At 39.0% G+C, this 15895-nt stretch overlaps 1 protein-coding gene across 1 annotated transcript in view; it reads left to right on the top strand.

Moving 5' to 3' along the window:
• The first annotated feature begins 1866 nt into the window (after nucleotides 1–1866).
• LOC103148978 (ephrin type-B receptor 1-like) overlaps nucleotides 1867–15895 on the top strand; it is a 46487-nt gene continuing 32458 nt past the window's right edge. The window contains exons 1-4 of the mRNA XM_016679583.1: nucleotides 1867–1986; nucleotides 10602–10764; nucleotides 14319–14427; nucleotides 15399–15463. Of these exons, the coding sequence (XP_016535069.1) occupies nucleotides 1882–1986; nucleotides 10602–10764; nucleotides 14319–14427; nucleotides 15399–15463 (442 nt within the window). The 5' untranslated portion in view covers nucleotides 1867–1881. The remainder of the gene's footprint in view (nucleotides 1987–10601; nucleotides 10765–14318; nucleotides 14428–15398; nucleotides 15464–15895) is intronic.

Here is a 15895-nt window from a genome sequence, read left to right as displayed (position 1 = left end):
GACAATTAATTGTTTATAAAGTGTAATTGTGTGTTTACTACGTGTATGATCTCCCATTTCACAATATTCAAGATTCAAGCCATAGTTCACAGATTGCCAAATGTTTCTTTTCAAAGTTTTCCCTTGGCCTCCAGAGGCTCTAGTGTGCTTGACCCTCTTTTGCATAAAAGCAACCTGCACCTCAACTTTATTTAAATAAGGCAGAGCCAGGGTGACACTCGACCTCCTGAAATGCGACATGCCACTACAGAAGGCATTGCAAGGCTGCACACTCAGTCACTGAATAGGAAACATTAACATGATTTATACTTTGGATATATTACATTACAACTCCCATATTCAGACCTACTCAACCCAACAGCAGATTAAATTTTAAATCAGTCCTGGATGGACTAATGTTATGGTACTCCGGTTACAACTCAGACAGAGTCCTTATATCTGCAACTGAAACTCAGAACAAATGCAAACTTTAATAGAAGAGTCAAATCTACTTTTGATTTATATGTGATGGCCAAGAGATTCATAATATTTGCTCCTATAATACTGGAACATTGCCGGAATAGTCTTTTATCAAGTGATTTTAAGTTATTGATTAATTATTTACCAACATTATTTTCCTCTAGTTAAAGCACGATTATATATTCTTGGAAATGTTGAATAATTGTATTAAATTTATTTAAAATCTGCAAGAGATTTTATTAAGTAATTGGCGTGCCACCTTGCAAAAGATTATTATTACTGTTTTTTTTTGTTGTTGTTTGTTTTGTTTTTTTATCCTGCCTGCCGGCAAGCCAGGTTTTCTTTTTCTTTTCTTTTTCTTTTTTTGATCTGTCAAGAAATTGTGTGGTATTAGCATAGTAACTTCACATTATTGCCACCTATACCACACATATTGCAACTGAGTACTACAAGTACCGATCCCGCAGGAATTGCTTGATAATAATAAATCTAACACCCAAAATACACTGTGTAGATTCCCTGCATGTAAAAATGAAAAAAAATAAATAAAAAATAAATCCTTAGGTGTGCCCATTGTCGGATATACTTCAGACTGGATTTTACATCTTATTAAAAGGTTTTTACATTTCCATGTTATACTACTGTAAAAGATGTCTGCAGATATGTGAAACATAGAAATTGTTTAACAGAAGCTGTGCAAAAATAAATATGGTCATGGTATAGAAAAAAAGTTTGAAAGTTGTATATCATTTTTCTTTAACTTCACAATCATTGTGAAGGGACGACTAAGCTAGGAGTTAATCTTGTAACTAGTGGTTTGCCGATTTGTCCTTGGGGAAGACACTTATCTTGCCTTGCCTGCTGGTGGTGGATAGAGGGCCTGGTGGCGCTGGAACATGGCAACCTCGCCTCTGTCAGACTGCCCCAGACCAGCTGTGGCTACAATCTAGCTTACCACTATCAATGTTTGAATGTGTGGCTGAATGAGTGAATGGCCGAATGTAGTGTAAAGAGCTTTGGTGTCCTCTGTAAACGCACTGAAGAAAAACAGGCCATTTGACACTACTGCTTGGGTTTTATCCATCACTGCTACAACCCTTTGAGTCCAGGGCTGCACAAAGTGTCACAATTTGGAAATAAACATGAAACTGAAAAAGCTCAACTTAGCATCCCCTTCATTTATCTTCTGGCTCAGGGCTTTAGAAATATAAAGGAAGTAAAAACTTTAAGGTTTCTAAGGCAGTCCTCTGATGATGATGATGTAGTGGTTCCTGTTGTGACAGCGGGCTTGCAAGAAAGAAAGAAAGAAAAAGAAAGGAACAATGGTTAGAAATGAACAAGAGGAGCAACATAACTGTACTTATGTTTTTCTTTTTTCTTTTTGCTATCTCGATTTTTACAGCCCCATCAATTGTTCCCATCATGCACCAGATCAGCTCCACCATGAACAGCTTCACACTATCATGGCCTCAACCAGAGCAACCCAATGGCATCATCCTTGACTACGAGCTGCGCTACTACGAGAAGGTAAGCTGCAAGAGCGTACATTTGCATGAGTGTTTTGTTTTTATTCTTTTTTTTCCCAGCTGAATTTCTTTCACTTGTGCTCTTCATATGTTGTATATGTTACATGTGATGCTGCAGAATCTAAGCTCCTGGATATCTGCAAGCTGTTCCCCTGGGTTGATAATATGTCCAGTCCCTTCGCTCCCTCCACCTCTCCCACTGTTCTTTGGTTTCTGCTGCTGATGAAGTGAAAAGGCTGACCTCTGCACCAGGCCCACTCTGCACAGTGCAGTAACCCTGTCCCACTGTGAAAATGCATTGGGTCTGGAGGGAGGTCGCATCGACCTGTCTCCTCACACACAATACGTCTGCTTTATTAAGTCACCAGCACTACCCTTCGGTTACTACGCTGCTTTAGTATTGACCTGTAGGCTTTTCCCAAGGCCTCGAACATAATAAAACTTAGATCAGCATTTTGGTTTTCGGCCTTGTTTGTCTTTCTAAAGCAGGTCCATAAAAAGCCCAGTCATGCATAGGTTCGTTTTTTTTTTTGGTTGCCAGTCTTCATCATTCTAGAACTGTTTTGAGACTTAGTTAACCTTCACTATCTTCTGTTTTCCACATAGAAGATAATAATCAATATAGATTTATTAATGTGTGTGTGTGTGCATTTCTTGTGTTATTGTTGAATTCTTTGCTTCTCACAAACTCGCTGTGTCCTAGGTTCCTGGATCGATATTTGCAGTGGCAGCTTAGAAAAGTTTTGTCACGTTAAACATTTCCTACTGGGACAAGAAACAATTGCTATTTAAAAATGGTGTTGCATTCAGAATCGTAGGTCTTCAATGTTGTTTTTCCTTTTTGAGGTTTCACAGCTCAGGGAGCCGAATCTGACTGCCATGGCTCTGACAAACCTTATCCACCAGGCAGCTTAGTGTCATGTAAATACCACTCACACGGCCCACGTTACCTCATGAATATCAATCAAACCTGATGTTTAGCTTAGAGCTTCCTCAAACAAATAGATAAGTGCAGCATAATCACAAATTAGTGAACTATCGGGGACATGATTGCTAATTGCACTGGGATAATTCAGGTGATGACTGAGGCTGTGGTCCATGCTGCCAGGCTGAATGTACCTACATCACCCCCTATTTGTTCCAGACTCGAAACGTCTTATCTGTGTAGAAAACGTCCCACCGTGTGAGACTGAGTAAGACACAGAAGGTGAGTCAAAGTGATTGCTTTGTGACACACTGGGCTGTCGAGATGAGATTTCCCCTTTGGTGGTCCTCTTTTGACACTCTGTATTTTGGATCTGACAAGGCTTTTCACACATTCTAAACAGACTTTCCTTCAGCCAGACACCCCTGACGGAGATGTCAGAGATGTGTTTTTATACCTGATTAAGCACCAAATATGTCTCCATCCCTTTCCCTCAGTCTCTCTCGCTCTCTCTTTATATATATATATATATATATATATAGTAATATCTCATCAGTAACACACTAGCTCACCGTACATGGAATATCACGCTGTAAATACTGTCATTCTTGTGACCAGATTAATTTTCCATTAGCAGATCCAGAGTGGCTCTTCATGGCTGATCTCAGATTTAAGTACGTAACTCATGGTACCCGGACCAAGCCGGGTACTGTGCACGGAAGCGATTTGATTGACAGCTGAGGGGGTTCAATGATTGGCTCTTGATTTACGTCACTGAAAACTCCCAACAACAGTATGGTTTAGCTGTGGACTACGGACATGCTGTATGCTATCAGAGAGCTGTTCAGTGTGGAGGAGCATAATTGTGAGTTTAACAATCTCTATCTGCACCAGGAACACGTGCCTTATTTTATTTTATTATTTTTTCTTTTTTGTGACCATTATGGCCAAGTGCCATAATGTAATTATATTTATATGCATTGTGAAATAATCAGCTGATGTTAGTCTCTCTAAGACGAAATTAAATATCTAGGTTTATTTGAGTCCATCAAAACCACAACCTGGAGATTTTCCATTGCTGAGTGTCTCTGCAAACATCAGCAGAGAGTTGACCACAACTGCTGCGCACTCACAGCCCGGCCACAATAGTGAGAAACAGATCCGCGATGGAGATGCTCACCACTGGGGTTGAACCAAACCGCACATTAATCGGTTAGAGTGCAACTCGCCAGTGGAAAAGCACCTTAATAATCTCTAACAAACTTCTTAAAGATTTTTTAAATAGCTGCACCAGGACTAAATCACTAAATGCCACATTGTATTCACTAATTAGATGAGCATTGAGAATTGATAACACCAGATTTTATTTCAGGGTTTCAAAGTTGAGTGTTGTGAATAAAAATGCATTCATCACTGTGTTAATTTATCTTTATTAAAATATACCTTAGTTTTTAGGTTGTAATGTGACAAAATGCATGGAAAATGTCAGGGGACGTAAATACTTATTCACTTTCAATTCTATTATCTTATTAATATCATTGTTATGTGTTGTTTGTCACATCAACATACACTACAAAATGTAGGTGGTAATGAGTAAAAGACAAATTTCCATTTTTTTTTTTTTTTACTTGAAATCCTAACTAGATGTTAATAGGTGTTCACCCAGCAGATACCTCTCTCTTCTTTAGGCTGCCTACTTAGTCCAAAGTAACTGTTCCCAGGACCTTAAATTGCACAGCAAGATTAAATGATTTAAACCCTTTCAGAGGAAAGGGGGAAACATCTCATCCTATCTTTTCTCTTCCTTTTTTTTTCGTCTAGTTGCCTGAAAATTTGGGGAGGGAGGAAATAAGTCTACATAGTGGAGGTCAGGCCCTCCATTAGGCCGGAGCAGAACAGCCACCCGCTCTGGTTGCAGACAGCTCTGATGGTGTCAGGAAGAGGGTGCATGCGTGTGCGTGCGTGTGCGTGTGTGTGCGTGCGTTCGTGCGTGTGTGTGTGTGTGTGTGTGTGTGTATACAGCTAGGTGTGAGTTTGTGTAGTTGTGTATGTGCAAAACCCACCAGCAGTGCAGGTGGATCCATTCTGGTTAACAATAGTGAAGTCATGCAGCAGTGTTAGAAAATGCAGGCAAAAATCCAAGGTTTTACAGTCTGGACACAATGAACTCTCCCCTGTGTTTCGTTTAAAATTAGTGATGAGACAAATAAAAAGGCGACTTTTATATACTTACTTTCCACAATTCTCAAGTTGACCACATTTTGTGGATACATGTAGATATTTGAGGGGCAAGTTCATCTCTGAATACTGTTCTTTATTTACCACACCACAGTCCCCAATCAAAAGTCTTCACATTTTCTTGTGCATGCTTACTTTTCCCCCCTCTTGGTTTTTACTCCCACATTGAATGTATGCAAAGAATAATGGCAAAGGAAGATGGTTGCAAAGTATATGGGGAAGAATATTAAAGATTAAAGAGAATTAAAGAAAGTTAACTTGAAAAAAAGACAATGCATTCACATTTAATAGACATACGATTGATAAATTAAGATAAAAAAGATAGAATTTCCAGGTTGTAAATGTCAGTTTTAGAGCATTTCTACTTTATCATGGTTTTAGCCAGTTTTATTATATGCAGTTTGATAAGGACATGATCATAGGAGCAATTTCCTGAGCTATTTTTGTTTTACAAAACTAGAAATACTAGAATCTGTGTTCATAAACTCCTCGGTTTGCCTTTGTGTGTGCCGGTTATTTGCATGCATGCAACTGTTTGAGCCTGTGAAGAGGACACATGGTATCCCACCATGTTTGTCCTTTCGCCAAGTGGCCATGCTGTGCATTTTGGGTTGGTTGGCAATTTTTGAAAAACAGACACACAAGTAAGATTCTCACTCACAGAGACATACACACATCAAGTAAAATAAAAATTCATTTGTATTGTCCAATATGACACAGCTTTCAGTTTTGAATCAGATATAATGTCTTACGAGGCTTTATTAAAGTGGTGTCTTTGAGAGATGTGTTTTCAATTGATAAAATGCTACAGATTTCACTATAACTGTGAAAATGAAAGAAAGTAATAGGTAGTACTTCCCCGTAGAGCTTCATCGTCACCATGGCCTAAAAATCCAGATCACTTCAGTTGTAATGATCTCTATGAAATTAATGACGACGTAAAAATCGTAGAGGTACAGCATTGCTGCAAACATTTAGAATCAACTAGCTAGCCATACAGCAACGTCATAATCCTTTTTTTTTATCTTTACTCCCTTTCTGTAAATAAATTACTGCACAAAGCATGATGTGAAACGTAAAATAACAAAACCAGTTATTTAACTCGACTTTTTGAAAAGAATCACAGCAGATTATGTGAAAGGAAAAATGTCTGACAAGGATGTCACTTTTTGTTAAACAAATTGCCAGTTTAAGATTAGTTGAAAGAAAAAAAATATTTTACTGGACAGACCCAAAACCAAAGGCTATAACTGCTTTTGTTCACTAAGTGACTCCAGAAAGGGGTAAACATGAGAAATTTGCCATACTTCTAGTACTGTTTGATCACATTGTCACCTTCTAAAGAAAAAAAAAAGAAAATCTCTAGAATAACATGTAAGCTTTAAAACGTTTTTGAGATTTTTGCATTTGGTTCATTTAAATATTCATGTCCTCGTTGTGTTTAACATGTAAAGCAGCAGTGGGTAATTTTTTTTTCCCCAACTCCCAAAATGAGCTGCCTGTGACTCATATTTCATGACATTCACAATATATGACCCTCTTTACGAGCTCTTCAATTATGGAATATTTGTGACATAAAAAGAGAAGTTATGACCATGTATACCAAAAATCGCCAAGGGGTTCAATTGTACTTCATTGAAACAATGCAAAATGCTGCCACTGCGCTGTCACTTTGCTCTTTGTTCACTACTATAGTAGTTGAGTTGCAATGCAAAGAAATGACAGGGATATTTTTTTAACATAAATATTAGCTGATAAGGTATATTTGTTCCCACTATTACTCTATAAGGGTTTAAAGCTATGGCAAAATGTTCAGATATTCCGAATACTTTATGTCATCCCTAATATTGCAGAAATGGGAGTTTTTTTTTGTTTTTGTTTTTTTTTATCTGCATGGAGATTTAAACACCAGTGTAAAGTTCCAGTGATACTTTTCAGATGGTGGAACAATCAACAAGAAGCAAAAGACGAATGTGAAACACGTTTTGGCACCACTGCGGAAAATGAGTGCAGAAGATTTTGGTTGGAATGAATTCGGCTTTTGAACAAGGACAAATCTGAAGGGAATATGGTCATTGATCATGGATAGTCTGCTGAAGGCAGAGGCATTGGAAATATGCTGAAAAATTATTTGAGTGCCCAGGAGATGGCTGAAAGTCATGAGTTTTCTACAGAGAAAAAAAAACACATCACACAGAACCGCTGGACCTGGCATTATCACCTATTACTTTCTTTTTAGATGTTTCTATCTAATTTTATTCATCTATTTTTGTAGGATTTCCATGAAAGTTGTCAGGTGAAAAATATTCTTATATACCGTTGTATGCGACCTAAAGTTACTTTTTACTGTGCAGTTTATTTTCCACACATTTCATTCCACTGGTAACATCTTATTGTACTTAACATTAAAACAAATAACATTTTAATGCAGCCACTCCAATGGATAGGTTTGTGAAAATCACGGCTTTTCCGTTGGTTCTAGTTCTAGGTTTGCATGCTATAAATTAACAATAAATAAAACCAAAAACCTATTTCTCTCATAGTAGTAATATGGATTTGTTGAACATCTACATCTAAGAAGATTTAAGGCATTCCAGTAGCAATTTAGTTACAGTTTCTTCTTTTTTTTATGTTTGATTAGCACATTTCTATGAAAGAGTGTAAAACCTACAAAGCTCAGTATGGCTGCTTTAAAGTTTTGTAGAGTACACACAAACATATTCAAACCTAAATATTAATTATCACATTTCTGTTCACAGATAGTATTTTAAAATACTTCTATATTGAGACTAACCATCATATGTTATGGCTCTGTCACTTTGCTGAATGCTCCGGTGATCATTTCCCACAGTGCTTCCTGTCTGTCACCTCTGGCAATGATTTTGATTGGCTGCTCCGCCATCTGCCTTCCCACCTGCAACTTACTCTTGATTTAGTAAGTTGGGGTGTGGTCCTCCTAATCCCCAATTGACTGGCAGCAGGGAAGGACCTCTCATAGCTGGAAGCTCCTCCTGGCAAGGCTTTCCATTGGCTATCTTCAAACCTGCTGGTGCGCCAAATGCCAGCTCATTTTTGTGTGGCAGATGTGTGTGTATGTGTGTACGTGAGACATAATCCCCTTTTGACAGGCAGCATGAAGAGGCCATTCTGAGCTCATTCTTTCCCAAAGGACAGCTCACCCATTGGCGGTTTGCCATCTGTCTGCTCACCTGTTCTGCATTCATATTCAACAGATGGGGGTGTGGCTTGGTGAAGGCAAAGAAGATCTAGGCTAATTTTGACCCCTGGGGGTCTGTGTGCTTTCAACCATGGCTGGGACCATATGATTTGATGGCAGGGGTTTCAGTCTCTCACGGGGACTCTTGTGGGGTGCACTTTTTTTTTCTTTTTCAAAAAAGCTGTTACTAAGAAGTCACGTCTCGTAAGTGTTTGTTTGCAGCAATTTGAAAACAACTTGTCTGCTCTCAACACCGAAAAGTACATTAATGATTAAACTCCCTAAACCAGTTACATCCGGCGTTCCATTTATAAATATGTTTTTTCCTCTCACTGACAGAATGAAATCCTGCTGGTGTGATGCCCCCACATCCCAAGCCCAAACATTTGTCTTCATCAAGCCCAAAGTGTCCAATAAGAGTTAATGTGATTGCGCACATCATTATGTGTGTGCGGGAGGTGGATGGAAGCAGATCTCATAGCCATGTTTACCTCGTCTGCTTAGTGATGGAGCAACCGGAATGATTCAATTACACCAATCAGATTGGATAATGATTTCAGTGTGGGCTGCCACTGCCTCGAGTTTCTTATCGCTTCCTGCCATCTTCCATCTCCTCCATGCGCCCCCTCCTCCCCTCCTTTTTCTTATTCCTTACCTGATTTTTTTTTTTTTTTTTTTTCTCTAAGCATTCATACATGATGGCAAAAATGCACAGTTCTGACACTGAACAATGTTCTATTAAGCCAGTTTAAAATAAAGACTTCTTCTAGTTACACAGAATTACTGACACAGGGATGTACAGCCCCTTTGCTCATGGCCACCCTTTCCAGTTTGTCTGCATTGCAGCCATCGGTGGCCTGCAATGGTGGGTGTAGTGTAGGTGCAGTCTTATTTTCTGGCTGTCATATTCACTCTGCGTTACGGGATTGTGACAGGCCCCAAGTTATTACTGATCCCCTATAGCAGATTCTGTACCTCCAACAAGTCCCCAGACTTCTCTGCAGCAGACTGTCTGACTCGCTCTGTTGAGCGTGGAAATGGAATTAGGACCATTTTTCAGACATTAGTTATAATTAAGAGGTGGCTGCACGTATATATACGCACACGTTATTGAATAATTCAGTGTACTTGAGTAGCATGCCGATTTATGTGCAGCTTTTTTAAAAATCAGCATACTTTAAACAGCCTCACAAAATGATGTTGTTTAAAGTTGAAGGTTCCAATATTTTACATGTGTGTTATTGGATGAATGGGACACTATCATCTCTGTGGTTGGTTTAAGTTCTGCAACTTGAGGTCCTGTATTGTTCAGATGTTTTCTTCATGCCGCACTTCCATTTAGCCACCCCCTCAACACACTAAAAATCATAACTTATAGAAATTTGTCTAATTAAAACAATATTTAGCCTTTTTATTAAATGCTCTGAGACAGTTTTCATTGTCTTTTCTTAACAACAACAACAAAAAAAAAAGAAAACATACACCACAAAAGAAAAAGCTGAATGTAGTTAAATGCTTATGTCTCTTTATCAGTTTGGTAGCTCAGTGTTGAAGGTAGTCAGCAGGTTTTTTGCTTAGAAAAAATGTCACATGACAAATAGGCCCATGTTTATCTTTTACTTTTTACCTTAACGTTACAGTAAAGTATTTTTTCTAAAGGTTCCCTGCTTCTCTTTTCATGCCTTTCTGTCTTTCTCTTTCCAAGGCTTTGCAAGTTGTTCACATGTTGCAAATGCATTAAATACCATTTAATATGTTGTTGTTTGTCTGATAGGTTTTCTTGTTTTAAGACACCTTCTCCAATAAGGAAACCAATTCCTCTTCTGTGTAAAAAAAAAATATAAACAGAGTAAACGGATCAGATCTGGTCTGGTTACTGCCTGGTTGCTGTGAATGGAGGCCACTAATGCCACAGAATTGTAAAAAAACAAAAACAAAACAATAGCACAATACTTAGCATGGACCGCCTATATGCCACACACAACAATGATATAGGTCTACCACACATTAACAACCCTTGCTAGAAGCCAATTCTGTCAGATGTTAGGTTTGTAAACCATAAATAATTTCAAGGTGTCTCCTGTCAAATTGAATTCCTTGATGCTCACTTGTTGGTGAAGTTTCCAGTCATAACTTTAATTTTAGGATGGAAATGAACCTTTATTTCTTAGTTGACAGTGTGTCTTTTGCGCAGCAATTAATCGCTAATGTTTTCTGCCTTCACTGCTTCTTTCAGGATCATGCAGAGATAAACTCCACTGTGCTGCGCAGCCAGACCAACACTGCACGTGTGGAGGGCCTCAGGCCGGGTACAGTTTACGTGGTACAGGTGCGGGCGCGGACTGTGGCTGGCTTTGGCAAATACAGCAGCAAGATGTGCTTCCAAACCCTCACAGATGGTAAGGACCGTGGAGCCAGAGGAATCAGTTCTGTCTGCTCATCTCTCTGTCCTACTCTGCTTTTCTTTTTTTTTTTTTTTTTCTTTTTCCATTTTTTTTTTTTTTTTTTTTCCATTCCACGCACACACACATACACCCTCTTCTTGCTAGCACCCATGGACACCTCTTTGTGTTTGGTGTTGGATTATTATTAGCAGAAGAAATGGAAGGAAAAACACAGTTTTTGATTGCACTTCTATTTCCACAGCAAAATTGATTTCCTTCAGGGTCAGATGTAAGTGTGTGTGGGAGCTATGAACATGAAGAATGCAGAGTATCTTTTCTTTGTGCAGCTAACTGTGGTTCATTTAAAATGCTTAGCTAATTGTTTTTGGGGCTTTTTTTTTTTACCATGTCCTTCTGTTCCCGGAGAACTGTACTAGAATACATAACTCTGATTAGCAGTTGATTAGATTGATTTTCTTTTTTTTTCTGGGCATCAGAGGCAGGGGGCAGTTGGCAAGGGAAAATGGGCTGAAACACCTGGTAAGCTGGCAAGCATCTGGAGCTATGTTCATTAGTGTCACTGCAGAAAGGGTGTGAATAGATTTGGTGAGGTTGGTGGAGCAATTCCTCACAAGCTTCCCAGCCGGGGGTTTTGGTGCTGGAATCAAAACAGCTTGAGCGTGTCTGAATAACTCTTACTTACTAGAAGACCACACTAATCTCTGATATGGTCAGAGTTCCTAATACATAAAGAGGTTATAAAGATATTTCCACATTGTACTAATACAGAAAGTAACTATAGAATCCTCACACAAAGAATGATATATTCCCCAGCTTTTGCTTGTAGTAATTTTGGTGATTATGGCTTACAGATGAGAAAAATCCAAAATTCAGTGTCTCAGAATACTAGAATATTGTGAAAAAGGTCACTGGAATGGAAACTTATGGCGTCACACCCTAATCAGCTAATCATCTCACAACATCCGCAAAGGCTTCCTGCGCCTTTAAGTGGTCACTCACTCTGGGTCAATCGGCTACATAATCATGGGGAAGACTGCTGACTTGACAAATGTGCAGAAGACTGTCATCGATACCCTTCGCAAGGAAGGTAAGTCACAAAAGGACATTGCTGCAAAAGCTGGTTGTTCACAGAGTTCTGTATGCAAGCATGTTAACTGAAAATTGAGCGGAAGGAAGACGTGGTGTTTGGAAAAGGTCCCCCAACAATTGAGAGGACTGTCATGTGAAATCCATTCCAGACACACATATGCAAATACTAGATGGGTTACAAATGCACATTCGCCATATTAAGCCTCTCCTGAATCAGAGACAACGTCAGAGGCTTCTCATCTGTTGTGTTTTGGTCCATTGTGTTTTCTGAAGTCCACAGTCAATCAGCCGTCTACTGGGGAATTCTCAAGAATGTTGTGCTTCCCTCTACTTTCAAGCTGGATGAAAATGCTGATTTTATTTTCCAGCAGGACTTGACGCCTGCACACACTACCAAAGGAGCCAAAAGCTGGTTCAGTGGTATTCCATAATGGTATGGTTTTCCTGTTTTGGATTGACCAGCAAACTCCCCAGGCCTTTCGTCAAGAGGAAGATGAGCGATACCATATGCAACAAGTCGGATGATCTCAAAGCAGCTATCAAAGCAATCTGGGCGTCCATTACGCCTGTACAGTGCCATAGGCTGATCACCTCTTAACCATGGCGAATTAATGCAGTCATTCAGAATTTCTGCATGAATCCCTTCAAGTTAACGCTGCAAGTGATTATGTCATATAGATATAGTTGATGAATACGTAAAGCAAATAAATGTGCTTAAGGTCCCTTTGGTGTTTTCATTTAGGCTGTGGGCATACTCAGCAACGTCCACAGCATTTCAAGAACAATAAAGGTAGGCCTATCAGCAAAATTAGGATTTAGAGCTCCTAATTGTAGTTTTTAAGTGGTTGACAGGTATTTTAGATTTCTAGTAAACGTGTCTTAAAGTGTAAAGGACATTGCACCTTGGTTGGGCAGGTGGGATGGCTCACAGCGAGCGGTGGCATATCCAAAACTTGACAGATATGGACGTATTATTAGTAATGAAGATCACAATACTTTATGCTATGGTTGAGTCTTAATGGAGAGAAAAATGTCAGGTGATAGAGCTTATCATTTTGGCTATTTACCTGTGCAGAGCAGATGTGGAGGCACAGTCGTAGGCCCTCTGTTCACCCTCTCTTCACAAATGATCGTTCTCTCAAACATGAGTGTCGGTTTAGATGCATGCATGCAGTCACACACGGGGACACATACCTCACAGTCGCTCATGCTGCTTATGGTTCATCCCTTGGCCGGTTGCCATAGCACGACATTCGTCAAGGCAATTAGCAGCAGGCACCAGAGGACAGCCGACGATAACACCCACGCCTCCACCTCCTGGCCCCTCTTACCAGTCTTTTCTCCTGCCGTCAAACCGCTTCATTTCCTCATAAAGTAAACACCTTGTCTCCCTTCCAATAAATGTATTTCTTAATCCTTTGTGTCCTCCTACCAGGACATTTTTGTACGCTTTTTCACCATTTTCTCTTTACTCCTCTGGACACACAAAGTCATAGAAGAAACTTGACCGATCATTTAAGGAAGAGATTTCATTTTGTCTCCGTGCACCAGGAGTAAGTCTCGAAGTTATGGGAACATATTTACCACTGGAAGAGCCTTTTGCGTGATTTCAAACTGTCAAGGGAAGTTGGTGTTCTCAAAGGGAAGATTTATATAGACCTCTCACAACGAATATGCATCAAAATATAATAGAATGAGTGCCGGGAAACTGCAAAAAGCTGTTCACAATGTTTTATTGAAATATTCTTGAAAAACTTACAAGTTAAAAAGGCGACCAATTCATGTCAAATCGAGCTCCCTCACATATTGCAACTCTCACACTACTCCCAAGATGCATTAGGTCTCCCTTTATCACCTTAATCCAATGCGTCCATCCTGCATGGGGGATGGGATGGGATTTGGAAGCTGCTGATTTGCCTTCAGCATGCTAAATTGTGATTTTGCTTTAACGACTGTGCTCCGGGTCTCAAAGTCGCAAAAAGACTGGCACACACAAAAAGATAGCTGAGGATTCTGCTGCCTTTGCACTTTTAGGTTGTCCTCCAGGACTGCCACAGTCAACACTAGTTAAAATAAAATAGTGGATGACTGACAGTAAATGGCTTTCTATTAACACTTGTAAAGCCAAGATTTCAACAACAGTTTCCTTGTCCACTTGTTTATGACACATACACCAGCAGAGAAGATTGTAGGGTCTTCCTCGATCTTTTTTTTCGCTCTCAAGTTTTCTTGCGTTGCTATTTTTTTTCCCCCTTTCACTTTCTTAGTCAAACACAACAGGGTTTCCGTAAGCACCTCTCAACAGAATTTAAATCAGTTATTTTTTTGTTTTGCCACCTCTTTTCTAGTTTTTACTAAACAAAAACAAGAAAAGCTATATAAGATAAATAAACACAGTGTGTATTATTTACAGTTTATTTCATTTTCATTACATGTCCTTCTACCCTTTCTTTGTGTAGACGACTTCAAGTCTGAGCTGAGGGAACAGCTTCCTCTGATTGCGGGGTCAGCAGCTGCTGGAGTGGTCTTTATTGTCTCGCTTATTGCCATCTCCATCGTGTGCAGCAGGTAACCAGAGTTTTCCTTATTTTCTCTTTTGTGCTAAATTGTGAAAAGTATTATTCATGCTACTGCTGTCACTGAGATGCATGATGAACGAATAAAAGTAGTTATGCTCCCCTTGACACTGGCTGGCTACTGGCATCAGAGTGTACTAAGGTTTTTGACAATTATTGCATATATTCTCAAAGTAACCCAGCCAATATTAGCTTGCTTTACCGGTGTCAGTCAAGTGCTAAGATTCCTCTGTAGAACTTTTCAGCATTAGTTAATGTATATTGTGTTTACATTAATGCTAATGTTATGTACTTTCTTTTTTTTTTTTTTTTTTTTGTTGAGATCTCCAGCGTATCACGGAAATGCTTAATGAAGTTGAAATAAAATAACGTATTGATAATTTTGAGTTGGATTAATTATGAACTGGAAAACAACAAAAGTTATATATTTGGACACTGCAGGAATTGTTCTTATGTTTCCTCTTTCTTACCCTAACTGAAATGAAGAGATCTAATATAAGAATGACAGAAAAAAAATCAATAGATTTAATAGAAATGCAAAAGCTGTTACATTTTAAAAGGAAGACTTTTTTTTTCCATAGAGACTGTGACAACTCCACCCCATTAAGCCCATCTCTTTTTGCAGCAGTTTGTCACATTGTCAAATTCCTGTCTTGCTCCACTTAAAATATATGAAAGTTACATTTTCACCGGTGATGTGCAAGTTTGAGCAAGTCAAGTGCTCATCAAATGGGGCAGCCTCTTTTGATGCAGAAGCAGAGGAGACATGAAAAGAAAAAAAGATCCTATCAAGGTCTAATTAAAAATCAACTCATTTTCATAAACTTCATCTGCTATTGGTATCCGCTGAAGCTGATTTATTTTCATCTGCGTCATCTTCAGGCAGCACAGAACATCATGAGCCGTCTTCCCTTTCATCATGTCAACTCTTATATTCTCTTTCAATGTTTGCTGCTCTCTCAGGAAAAGAGCATACACCAAGGAGGCAGTGTACAGTGACAAGCTGCAGCATTACAGCACAGGAAGAGGTGAGTCCACTCTGATAATTGCAGTCACAATTGCTAAAGGGTTGGCTTACAGTACCAGATTTTTTTTTTTCTTTAAATTTCTACACATATAAAAAACTGTGTTCTACTGTGTAATGGCCTAAACCATGAAAATGAACAGCTTTAGTTTGATTTCCTGATGACTCGGACCTTGTTTGAATGGTAAAACATGAAATATTTTCTGAATATAAAATATTCACTAACATGGTGAAACATGCTTACAGATCTTTGTATTGCATTGCATTTAATAGTGCACCATTATTACAGCAATAGTAGGCACAGGCAAGACCGACAAGAACTGTTTCCCTAACACAAGAAGAAGTCGGTGTGTATGTAGGTTTTCCCGGTTTGTGTCGGGTTATTGTATTCATTTAGAATGGCAAAAGAAAAATGAATTGTATGCAGTGAAATGAA

The sequence above is a fragment of the Poecilia formosa genome, unplaced genomic scaffold (assembly GCF_000485575.1).
Source record: "Poecilia formosa unplaced genomic scaffold, Poecilia_formosa-5.1.2 Scaffold215, whole genome shotgun sequence".
In the NCBI taxonomy this organism is placed as follows: Eukaryota; Metazoa; Chordata; class Actinopteri; order Cyprinodontiformes; family Poeciliidae; genus Poecilia; species Poecilia formosa.
The sequence above is the reverse complement of the archived record's forward strand: the minus strand, read 5'-3'. Positions and strand labels throughout refer to the sequence as shown.